The 13,059-nt window shown below is 39.4% G+C and overlaps 1 protein-coding gene across 3 annotated transcripts in view; it reads left to right on the top strand.

The window, feature by feature from the left end:
* MPPED1 (metallophosphoesterase domain containing 1) overlaps positions 1 to 13,059 on the top strand; it is a 130,363-nt gene that overhangs the window by 54,668 nt on the left and 62,636 nt on the right. For all 3 annotated transcript variants that reach the window (XM_084811855.1, XM_084811853.1, XM_084811854.1), the window contains one exon: positions 730 to 955. In XM_084811855.1, the coding sequence (XP_084667981.1) occupies positions 730 to 955 (226 nt within the window). The remainder of the gene's footprint in view (positions 1 to 729; positions 956 to 13,059) is intronic.

The following is a 13,059-nucleotide window of genomic DNA, read 5'->3' on the forward strand; positions in this document are numbered from 1 at the left end:
CCACCAAAATATCACCAAAAAAGTACAAGGTTTCGAGATCTCCAGATTGCTTCATCAGGATAGATGTTACAAAAAGCAGGTTTGGGAGGCAGGGGAATAGGGGAGAATAAAATGACCATGGTGAAGTCATAGTGTCTGCCTGTTTAGGGTCCCAAGATGACAAGGGATCTGAGACATGCAAATTAGGCTTTGCAGATCATATGATGGTTACAGATGGGACCTAGGGTTGCTGAGAGGAAGAAAGGGGAAAATGTTGGATCCACCATTTTGGAAATATAAAATCCAGCTGTTACTCAGAAGTGTTTCTATGTTGGATGAGGTACCCATGCCTCTTTTTCTAGTGTACCACTAGGCAGTATTTATATTAACCCAGCTGAAGATAATTTTAGATGTCCCTCCAATTACTCAATAAAGCTACCCAATTTGGCTCCAATTTACTTCTTTCCTTTTTTTTACCTAGTACAGCACCTCTCACCCGACCCTGCTTTTTGTAACATCTTGCCTGATGAAAATATCTCGAGAGCTTGAAAGCTTGCAGATTTTTGTGATCTTTTGGTTAGCCTAATAAAGGTATTACACTAATATGGATTCTGGGATTTTTCTTGTGGTCAACATGGCTATCTTTCCTGTTTTGTATGTAATTTGAATGATTATATATAATTAATTTTAGCCTTTTTATCAGAAGTGTAACAAGAAATGGGCGTATTGTGTTTTCTCCCTCCCTTTTAGGAAGCCTACCATATGAATACAAGATCGTGATAGCAGGCAATCATGAACTGACATTTGACCAAGAGTTCATGGCAGACTTAATCAAGCAGGACTTTTACTATTTCCCCTCCGTATCCAAGCTGAAGCCAGAAAGCTATGAAAATGTACAGTCTCTCCTAACAAACTGCATATATCTGCAAGATTCAGAAGTGACAGTGAGGGGCTTCAGGATATATGGCTCCCCTTGGTAAGCATTTAAAAACTTAATAATATTAATACAGAAGTTTCCTGTCCATGGTTCACTTTTCAGTTGTTATACAACAGAAAATGTAATGTTAACTTCCATGTGTTTCATAATAGGTCTTCAAAGTTTGATTTAAATATTAAAACTTTTAATCAATTAAAAAGGTGCCCCTGATTAATCAGGCAGTGGCCCAATTTCCACATCCTGGTAAGGCAGATTTTTTTTTTAAGCCAGCATGCCAGCAGGATCAGCTAAACCAGCCAGGGACTCTAAGCACCCCTGGTTTGTTTAGCTTGATGTCCAAACCAGGAACTTTGGCTTGTAAGAACACCTCTTACATCAGCCTCCCACCCCCCACACCATAATATGTTTCCCAGCAGGGATCTGTTTCTTATGCTCTAGGCCATTTGAGCTCCTCAGGATTATTTCACATGGGGAACATACTTCAGAGGTGGCCCTTCTATTTGGCCTAATGTCTTCTGGGAGGGTGATGGACACCCTTCCTATCCAAAGGATAAGGTATATGCAAGATGTGCACCATGCCCTACAGATCTATATGAGGAGATCATGGGAGTTCAAGCACTCTGCCAGTCTGTTTATAACATACAAGCCAGAGCACAAGGGATTATGGTATCCAGATCTACCATCAGCAGGTTGGTCATCAAATGTATTGCCTCAACATATAGGTCCAATAGATGGTCTTCACCCAAGGGAAACATGATGCATCCAGTGTGCAGAGCAGTTGCCTTTGTTGCTTTGACTCCTTAGACGTCATCTGAGGCTCCCTTCGTGTGATACTACAGAAGAATCAATAAATTTGCTTCTGCAAATGCCTCCTTTTGTAGGAAGATTCTCAGTAAGAACTGTAGAGGGGATGGAGCATCTTGTCCCACCCACGGATGTAGGCACCACATTTAGAGATCTCTTTGCCGCCCACTCTCTCACCTTGCTGACCAAGAACAGGATGTTAGACATACTGTGAGGTTCTCTTTTGATCATCAGGCAAGAGAACAAACAGATCCACCCTATCTGCTTTGCATGGAGAGAGGGCTGCATTTTGCTTAGTCCTCCAAGTACAGGAATTAAAGATACCATTGGATTTCCTTCTGTCCTGTCTTCCTTTATGTTGGTCTTTCTTTCATCTCCATTGGGATGATAGTTTGGTTTGTTGAATTTCAAGTTCAGGAGGAAATGGGAAGGAAACCTAGAAAAATCAGGGGGAAAAAAACATTTTTTCCAAGGATTTTGGGGAAAGGCGGAGAGGCAGTTTTCTCTCCAGTATGTTCCCCCAAGCCTTCACATCTCTAAGTAAGAAAGGACTTTCATGTTAAGTCTAACTTTCCAATCTTCCAGCTGAGAATAGCACTTCATGCATCTGACAAAGTGGATCCTATGCAATTAAAGCTTATACTACAATAAATCTGTTAATTCTTAATGTGCACATGACTTTTTTTAAAATATACACATAATGGACAAGTTCATGTGTATTTTTATAGCCCAGTTCTATGAGCTGTTGTACCCGCAAATAAGCATTCTGAATAGGGTGCAATGACTGCTATGATGGCAACAGCCCTTGACTGTCAAATATAGCAGATCACAGTTTTGGAAAACTATTGTGTGGTACAGAACTAGTGCAGGGTAGGGAGGTGGTCTGTGATAAAGGTAGGCATGAGACCACAAATGGCACCCTAAAATGATTTTGGCCATTGTAGTGACAGTTACCTTAGGATAACCTTCCATGTGAAGTAGTAATCTTTTTTCATGGCATTCTGATAGTGCAGGAACACAGTCTTGTCCACAGCAACTCTAATGTGAGCCATGCTGTATAATAGCACAGCCATGCATTTTCAGAGGGCTGTTAGAGACTTATGCTATAATGCTGTGAGTATAAATGGTTCATTTTCCACAATTAAGACTAAATTATTGTTAATACAGAGAATGTATAAATATATTTGGGCTATATACAGATTCACTTGGGCATAAGTGCCATTGAACTCAGTTGGACCAATGTTTCAGTAAACATGGGTAGGATTGGGCAACTCAATATTTCAGTATAATACTATACTAAATATGCAGTGATTTTAAATATATTTATCATTTTGTACCTGTTTTAATTGACCGAGGGGAAGTAGTTACAGAATATAATGCTTTATAATGTGCCATTTGTACATCAGGATATGTTGCATCTTTGATAAACTGAGTCAAGATTCAACTTCAGTTTATGTAATAATATTAGTTTTTACTTTGTTGAAATGTTAATTCTGATGTTTAGGGAGTTGTATAGTTAAAAATTAATATTACATAAACTGAAGTTGGATGCCAGCTGTTGAAGGCCACTTTGTCTTGTGTGTGTTCCACTGTTCTATGCAAGTGCAAAAAAGACAAGAAAAGCACAGAATATGCTACTGGGTACAGAATTCAGCTTTTTGAGATGATCAAGTCTCTCTTTTTTAAAATCCATTTTCCAGTACTATATGGTTACTAAAATAGAGGTGAAAGCATTTGTGAAGTGGCTGGCAAAAACTCTTGGCTAAGAGCTGTGGTTAAATAAGATTTCCCGTAGTTTCAGGGTGGTGTTTCAGTGCCTTACCAGCCTTTTTGCGCCCCTCCCTGCATTTGTGTGTGCAAATTTAGTACCTTTAGTGCAGGCTACATAATAAAGTGTGTATGTGTGTGTGAGTATGTCAAAAGAGGATTTAATAAACATACAGTAAACATTTGTTGTTATTTCTTAAATTTCAGTATTTATGGTTCTCTGTTGTTGTTTTTTATGTCAGCCTGGAATGTAGGAAACAAGTTGTCAGACCTAATGCACATACCTCAGTGTGAATTCTCACAGTGTGAATAAACTGTGAAATGTATTGGAATTTTTTTAAATGGAAATTGGCATTCACCAACTTGTGCTTGTGCTGGGTGTTAATCCTGCCCACCTGCTGATTGTTGTGCATTTATCTAAATTTAAAACCTCATTGCACTTAAAATACATCCATTTATCTCAAATATCCAAATTGTTTTTGTATTTTCTGCGTATCCACCTGCTGTGTTTCAGTTCCATGTTCCAAGTTAATTTCGTTTCTGTTCTATATATGACCAATACAAAACTAAGATTGGCTCCCAAACTATGAAGAGAATACATATAATTCCCAATAGGTTTTTTTGTTTTGTTTTTGCAGCTTACCACTTGGCACCTATTACTAATCTGTAAATCTAATGTAAACATAGTAATTATCCTTTAAGAGTATTTCTAGTGTCTTTCTTGGTATCGTCACAGTCTGCAGCATAAGATCTCAGAAATGTAGATGCATAAAGGAGCTGCAGTACAGGTGCAAGTAAAGAAAAGTAGTGTCAAAAGTAGGCCCGGGAAAGGCAGCCTTAAAGAATATATAATAAAATCTTAGGCAGTGTTACACAACATCAGGCTCTTCAGCTAAAAACTGTAGAGAGATATGGATGAAGCAAGACCTTGCTCATTCTGGTGGCAGCTGCTGTCCTGAAAAGCAGAGCAGACTCCCTTCTCCGGACAGTTTCTGCTCAGTCTACAGATGTCACTGCCAGAAAAAGAAAGTTATTGCTTCCTCAGGAATGCCTATGATTCTAGGGGGCAGGGACAGGAGGCTAACATCATGGTGACTGCGTGCAACCTGGTGACTTATCCTCACCAGAAGTACAAGGCAAGGGGGACTGGAAATTTCTAAGTGCTAGACAGAGGATTTCTAACTGCTGCCTGTTCTGGCTGCTGGAAGGAGCTTGCTTCCTTCTTTCAGAGGGGGTTACTGGGGGCAGAGACTTGATCATATTAAGATGATAACATTTAACTTGTCTTAGATGATGCTAATGACACATCTGTGGATTTTCATATACATGGCTGTAGTTTTTTTTCCATAAAACTTCTGTTTGATTGTTGCTTTCCAAAAGCAATTCTAGATGTTACTTATCCACATAAAACCTCAAAAGATAAATTAAAATGTTGTGGGTTGTTACAAAAAACAGAAGTAAAAACACACATCGAGCTTTTCACCAAATAAAAGGTTTTAAGAGGGAACCTCAAGCATTCTGTTACTTGATAAAAAGACTGTTGAGAGATTTCGTCTCCATTTACTAGCTGAAGAAGGTATTTGATGGGGAAAAGGGTGAACAGGTCAGGAGCAAGTAAACTTAAGTAAACACTGATCATCCGGTTCAGAGATTATCATCCCAATCCATCTAGAAGAGATTTGTGTATATGATTCCTCCTCTACCCCTGTTCCAACTGCTGTTACTCAATGCTCACAGTCCAGTTAGAAAACTGAGAATAACACTGATCATCTGTTTTGAAGTGCTATGGGGGAAAGCTGGTTTTAGTGCCACACTCCTCCTCCTCAGCTGAACAGAACAGCAGATACATGAAATTGTTCCTTTCCTGGGCTCCACACACAGTGTGAGTGTCTGTGTGTGTGTGTGTGTGTGTGTGTGTGAGTTACAAAAACGTACAGACAACAAATCCAACATTTGATCAGATGGGTAGCATGTTCAGTCTGTGAATTCACAATTAGTGAATTCCATATTATTTGAACTCTTCTATTTCCTCACGTTGCTGTATTTCTTTCAGCTTGATGTAGCTTTCCATAACTTGTCATATGTTGTCAGTGGTTTCCGTTTGTCGTTATTTTCATTCGCAGATTGTATAAAACATCTCCAAGTCGCATAGAAGTCTTCATCATTGCTGTGTTGTCTTTCTGCCCATTTTTGTTTTGTCACGCACAGTTCTAACAGTTGCACGAGTTAGATAAGGGGCTGTGTTTTTGCTCATAAATTTTCCTAGCTCTCCTGAGTGTCCTTTCACATAAGCAACATAATTAGTAAGCCTGAGAATCATATTTCTTGGGCAGCAGCATGGACTCAGAATGTGAAAAAGCGCTGCTCTGTTCACTGAAGTTGTTGTCAGCTAGTAACTGTGATCTCCAGGTTTACAGTTACTCATGTGATCTTGAAATCCATATTGACTGGATTGACTCACATGACCAGGCAATATTTGAACCAGACTTGAGTTAGGAAAATCTGACCACTGCACATGTATATTTCATCTGCTCAAACCAATCCTCAGCCTCACTTTCCAATGCCCATCTAGTGTAGTTCTTTCCCTTCCTCCTTTTACTAAGGAGACTTCTAATAGACTAAGCATTGTCTCCATTAGTAAAATAAAGGGTGTGCTCACATAGCATGACAGCCCACCATGAGTTATTTAACCCACTGTGAGGCTGCAGTGTGTGTGGGGTGCGTCTAGCCGCCATTTTAAATATGCAACCCCCACCTGTTGTTGTTTTTTTGCCGTGGTGTGCTGCTAATCACTATACCAGGGAGACACAGAGGGCTTCTTCACACAGGAGCTTTTATCCTGCTATTGAGATTGGTTACTCACGGAAGTTTGTGGGTCCTTTAGATGACGTCGTCAACCGCCAGGGCATCTCCTGCACTAAATGATCTTTATTCCATTTTTTAAAAGATCGGCGATAATGAGCTATCAAATTACAGCGGTTGAGTTCCGCTTTCCTTTTCCCTCATGAAAAAGGAAAAAACGCAGTAAGAGGAGCTCGACCACAGCACCATGTAGTGGCTGTATAATGAAACATATGGAAGACTCAGATAAGGGGGGAAAGGAGGGGGCTTTAAAAGCACACCTCTGTGTTTGAGATGGGCTTTTATGAGCCCTTGAATTTTGTTTCTGATTATGGCTAGGGAGAACTTCACTATCAACCCATACATACGAATGGTCATGAACATGCTCAGATACACAGGCCATTTGTTAACCTTATACTTGGAGTTTTCTATGTCATCTTATGGGGAACATAATAGTATGAGGGTAGTAAACAACTTTCAATCTGGTGTTGGCTCTGCCTTCTTCAGCTGGTAAGGGTTAACAGCAAGAATAATCACAATATGATTACTTCTGGGAGGTTATTTTAAGCAACAAAGAAATGTATTTCAGTTCAAAATGTACTTACGTTGCTTAATTAGATTTTCAAGGAGATACATTTGTAAGGCATTTTATATTTAGATTCCTCTTACAACATGTTAAGTTTTCAAAGTTGGATTTTTAAAAAAGCAACCATTGATTCTCTCTCGCCATACACACTTTTGTTGAAGGAAAGCCATGATTTGGAACAGCGTTTTAACAATCCATTTGAGTTATGAGGATTATAATGAGTATTTGAAGCTAGCATGGTTCTTGAGGTAAATGGAAATCCTGAGTGTGAATAATACACTCCACTTGCTATTTAAAATTGAAGCTTATCATAACCATTTTTATTTTAAGGCAGGAGGTTGACATCTTAAGTTTGATGAGGCTGCAGCATTCTTTGGAGGTTAGGGAAGATATTTTATTTCAGGTGTTCAGTAAATGAAAGATAAATGTGACATATGCTTACGCATTTTTTTAAAAGGAAAAATTGATTAGCTTGTCAAAAATATTAATTTCAACATGGAATACACATTTCATTTTTATAGGAGTAATGAATTGACATTTATACCTAGTTTCGTATTTATTAGGACCTCCATTTTGGAAGGCCCCATTTTTCTTCTAAAATCTTCAAACCATAACGGTGCCATTTCTGTGAATCATGGGATATAGTCAGAATAGTACTCTCTTCAAAAATGCTTTAGATGGTCTATTATATTCAGTTGTATACCAAATAACAATAGAAGTGTTCACAGCAAGCCTTAAATTGCATGCAGATTTGCAACAGCAAATCTTTTAACAGCAAAAGCCAGATAAAGCACAAAATGATTTTGCCTAAAAGAGGGAGTGAGGGTGGCTGATAGTATTTTACTAATGCGAGACTCTGTTACACTCTGATCTGAAACACCTGTGATGATGTATCCTCCTGTAACACCTGTAGACCTTCAGTGTTGGAATAAAACGTTTTGTGATGCTACATTGGTGTAGGGAGAGTTAGGTTGTGGTTGCCATGTTCTTGTTTCACAAAAATGGGCAGCTTGATTTGCATATTATGCAAGTTGTTTAATAATTTTGTAAATCAAATACTGAGTTCGGAAAGGGTTAAACAACCCCCATGCCAAATCACTCCCCTTTCAGTGAAGCGAGGAAATAGCTTGTTGGGCTTTTCTTACATAGTTTTGCAATTAACGTGTAGTTCAACCCTTAATGGCAAAATAAAAATGTAAGAAATTATATATTGTAAGAAGTCCAAGTCTAGTAAATTAACCCTCAGCTCACTTTCATGGGCTGCAGTATCCTTTGTATTCTCTTCTTCTTCGTCATCGTCTTCTTTGTCTTCTTCTGCATGGACATCTCTTACATATTTCTCACACAAAATAGTTTGGTGCTCTCTCTTTTTGTCAGTATTAATTATTTTACGTGGCATTTTACCTCTAATTCTGACATACACTCCAACATGTCACAGATATAAATAGGGACACACTTTTAACTCCCATGTTCTCATACTAAGGATCAGTTTGTGAACCCCAAGGCCAGCCCTACCATTAAGGTGTTGAGAGGACAGAACCATATGTGCGACATAGCCTGCTCTAGACTCCCCTAAGCTAACCTACTGCCTTCAGGTGCAGTGAAGGATGGTGTCCTGTCGCCACTGTTAAAGCCCATTCAGCTTCTGTACATGGAATGGGGAAGGGACACCATCTTGCCCCTTACCTCAGGCACAAAAATATCATCGCTAATCTGCTGATTCTCAGCTTTCCGTGCTCCCATCGTTAATATCATGGACTGTGGATCTCCTTATGAGTCATTAGAGTGCTTCTTTAGTGGAAGTCTTCACCACCCATGAGAGCAAGAAATGCAGACATTATTGCAGCAGAACGGGAATGCTCTAAGGGACACATGTCTTACAGCTGGATGACCCACTCCTCTATAGGTTCTCTGCATTCCACTATGCACCAGGACAGTTGCGAAGGACTGAGTAGAATGCATGCTCCTACTCCTTGTTGGCACAGGCAGGTATAGTTTGTGACACTGATACGCCTGTCAGACTGAAACGACTGTTGGCTGCCTGTTCCCTCAGACCACCTTTTGCGGGACTGAGGCAAGGTCCGTCATCTGGACTACGCGCAGCCTCAGCTTGATGGCACAGCTCATCTGGCAGCAGAGCCCTTCTTCAGTTCTGTCGCAGAGGTCCTCCAGGCCACACAGAAGCCATACACCAGGGCATCCTGTGCAGCCAAATGGAAAGCATTTGTGAGGTTCACTACAGCACTGGCAACTGATGCAGAGACTTGCCCACAATTCGTGATTGTTTGTTTACCTTGAAAAACAGGGGATTAATGCTCTCCTCAGTTAACAGCGTTTGGTGGCCATTTCTGCCTGACACCTTACTGTTGACAACTGTTCTAGGTTTTTCCATCTGACAGTTAAACGTATTATGAAGGATCTGGCTAACATGTTTCCACCATTGCACCACCCAGGCCTTCCTGGAGCCTCCATTTCTAGCACAGTTTAAAAAGCCTCCTTTCAAACAATTTGCCACATAATCTCTGCAGCTTCTGTCCTGGAAGGTCACATTCCTCCTGACCATTATGCCCTCCGGGGGAACGAGTAAACTGAACATACTTTGGTATGATCCACGATTCCTCTCCTGCACAGAGACACAGTCATCCTTATGCTGGATACTTCCTTCTGCCCTAAGATGATTCCATTTTGGGAGAAGTCTTCAGACTGCTTTCTTTTCCAGAGTACATGCACATCATGTACACTTGATGGCCGGCAGCTGAATGTGTGAACTGACTTTGTTAGGAGCATTGTGTGGAACTATATGCTCTAGTGAGTAGTCCCTGAATACAGAAACCTAGCACCCCCTGCCCCCACAACTAGGCTGCTTTTTGGCTAATGAAATGGAATGTACATTAGATCAGAGAACACAGGCCTTTCAAATCACAAAAAATATTGGGCAATTAACCTTTCAGGAATGGGACAATAAACTCTTTTCAGTTTGCACTTATGGCAGCGAACCAAACATGAGTCCTATTTTGCAAATGTTTAGTACATGAGTTCTTTTACTGCACAGTTTATTATTGCAACTTAGAGCAAGTAATTTGAACATTAGCAACAATACACTTGGGCAGATCCTATTTTTTATTATGGGAAAGTCACAGTGGCTTCCACCTATATGCATAGCTTACCTCATAGTGGTATGACAATCACTTGATACACTACAGAAATATGTAATGCGTTGTGCTTATTGTGTATTCTTGGACTCTTCAGCTATGTACTCTGCTCACTTTCAGGATTATTCCTAGTAAACCAAGTCTCTGAACAGTTCCAGATAATTCCCACCCCTTTTTTTTTCTTTACATTTTAAAAGGTTTCCCCCAGATAAGAGAATTCACCCCCAAAGGTTTATTCCTGAATGAGAGATTTTATATTAGTTCAAAACAACAACAACCCAGAGCTCATTCTAAGGGTGGTAATCTCTATAAAAGAAGTGTTCATATTTGTTTGTTAGCTGGAAGTGGAATATACAGAACTATATACAGCAGTGCCCTTCCTCAAGACCAAGATTTTTATTTATTATTTATTTCATTTATATCCCGCCTTTTTTCCTCCAAGGAATTCAAGGCAGCGTACATAATCCTCCTCGTCTCCATTTTCTCCTCACAACAACAACCCTGTGAGGTAGGTTGGGCTGAGAGTCTGTGACTGGCCCAAAGTCACCCAGTGAGCTTCCATGGCTGAGTGGGGTCTAGAACCCGGATCTCCCGGCTCCCAGTCCAACACTCTAGCCACTACACCACACTGGCTCTCACACCACACTGGCTTTCAGTAATGTTTATTCACAAGTGACTCCCATTCAGCAGAGGTCCTCAGTAACATTAAATGTTTCCTCCTTGTAGATTTGGCCCATTTTACTCCTTTCTGTGCAGTGCAGCTGAGGGATTAGTGATGAATTGTCCCTTAAGGAGTCAGCTTCTGTTTCAGAGGGCTGGGGAGGAAATACCGCTTTCCTTCATTATTTTCCTTTTCTTTTGTCAGATAGTGCTATTTCATTATAAAGGAAAAAAATAATAATAGGAGGCGGCTAGTAATTTAACCCCCTCCCCTCAGGGAACAGAAGCTGTCTAGTCATCACTGATTCCTCTGCGAAAGTGAATAGAGATCAATAAAACAGACCGAACCTGAAAACAGGAAGCTTTCAATTCAAGGCACAATAGCCCTTTAAAACTTCAGTAGTTCTTTGCTTGCCAAACTGAGCACATTGGTACTGCAATTACATTTTATTACAACAACAACAAAATCACCACAAACTAGGTCTGAAAAATCAGTATAGAGAAAAGTGAAATGCAATGATTTGGCAACAATGTTGTGTGGATTCTCTGTAAATAGTGAGTGAACAAAGGATTACAATTTCAAAGAAAAGGGCTAGTGTGGAAGCAACCTAACTCTCATATTTAGTACATAGATTGTGAAGTTATTTTATATTTATGCATGCATGGTACATTTAAAATGTCTCAGCTGTGATTGCTAGAATTTTACACCCATACTTTCTTTGAAATAATATAAAACAGTAAATACAGCATATGTATACACCCTATACAGCTATTTGCAAATCATGTAGACTTTTAATAACTTATCTCATAATTAGCTGTTTTAGAACTGGAACAGAAAGAGAAAAAGAAATATGTTGAGGCATAGCTCATCTGTTCAGTTCCAATACAGTTTTCACTTTTCATTTAAGAGCTTTCTTCACGCATACTCTGTACTTCACGCCTAGCAACTGGATATATGAAGTGATTCCATTGGAAAACACTGCGAGGTGATCTCAATGCTCTGTCTGGGGAAATGGACCTCTGATGGCCCATTCACGCATGGAAGTCATCATTCGAGGCTGCAGTCATTAAATGTGTGAACCACCCCTGACTTTCCTTCTGACCTACGAGAAATATGTGTATGTTTCCTGCACACATATTCTTGCCCTCTCCGAACTGCATGCTTAGGACTTTCACTTAGGATGTGTGCATAGGATCAAAAGGCAGCTGGTTTCTAGGAATGTGAAGTAGGCTAGGTATGGTTTCAGAAAATATCTAGATGTTTAGTGTCTTCTAGCACACACAGTGATCAACATCGGTGGGTTAATGGGTACATGGGTGCAATGGCACAAATTTACTGGAGAAAAAGGCAAAGGTATCAGCATTGAAGAAGCATTGGGGCAGTATCAGGAAGATGGTCAACACATTACTCAGACCATACCAAACACATGAAGCACTTACACCACTTTCAGGATGTATGTGGTTTTCGTTACAAAAATGGACAAAAACAGAAATGGAAGCAAACAGTGACAGATAATGGGATGTGGTATAGAGTGTGTTTCCTCTTCGGGCAAAAATCAGCAGCAGATAGCATGAAAAACTACTGGGGAAAACCGAGCTTTGGTTAGATATGCAGTTAATTTTGCTTGGTAGTTTGCTTCTTGCGATGGTGTTTATGTGCAAGATAATTTCAAAGTACACCGGATTCTTATTTGTATGATTGAGGCATGGATGTTCTTACTTCAGCAGAAACTTTTAAAATTTTATGTTAATTAAAAAGGTATTCTAATACATTGTAATAATACAGACAAAAATCTAAATTGTATTTGGAGGGTGTTAATTATTACATGCATAATTAATGTAATGTAGTTCAGTTTCAGTTACTTAAAAGAAAATAATTGAATTTTCAGATTGAGTTAAGAAGTTTGCTCCATTCAGCTTTCTTTTAATTGAGGGACTACAGAGTTAGAGACCTATAATTTCACTATAGGGAATTGCTTCATTTTCAAGCAGTTCATAAAGCACAAGAATGAAAAAGCAATCCCCCAAAGCATTTTTTTCACTTTTATTTTTCCTCATTTCCTTAAAAGTTTATTTTTATGAGGGACATCTGTTTTTTAAGTTAAAGGTGTTGCTTTGTGTTTATACTATGAAGTAAGAACTTCTGTTACCAATTGTTCTTAATTTAATAGGGACTTCATTCTTAGGGTGTAGTCCTGCCATTGTATATGCATGGATAAATCCCATTTACTTCAATAGGATTTATCCATGACCATAGTCTTAGGGCACAATCCAATACATAGATATGGATATTTAAATTCCATTGATTTTAGTGGAAATCACATGTAATGCTC

Source organism: Heloderma suspectum, chromosome 7 (assembly GCF_057233095.1).
Source record: "Heloderma suspectum isolate Gila_16-S chromosome 7, 16-S_ref, whole genome shotgun sequence".
In the NCBI taxonomy this organism is placed as follows: Eukaryota; Metazoa; Chordata; class Lepidosauria; order Squamata; family Helodermatidae; genus Heloderma; species Heloderma suspectum.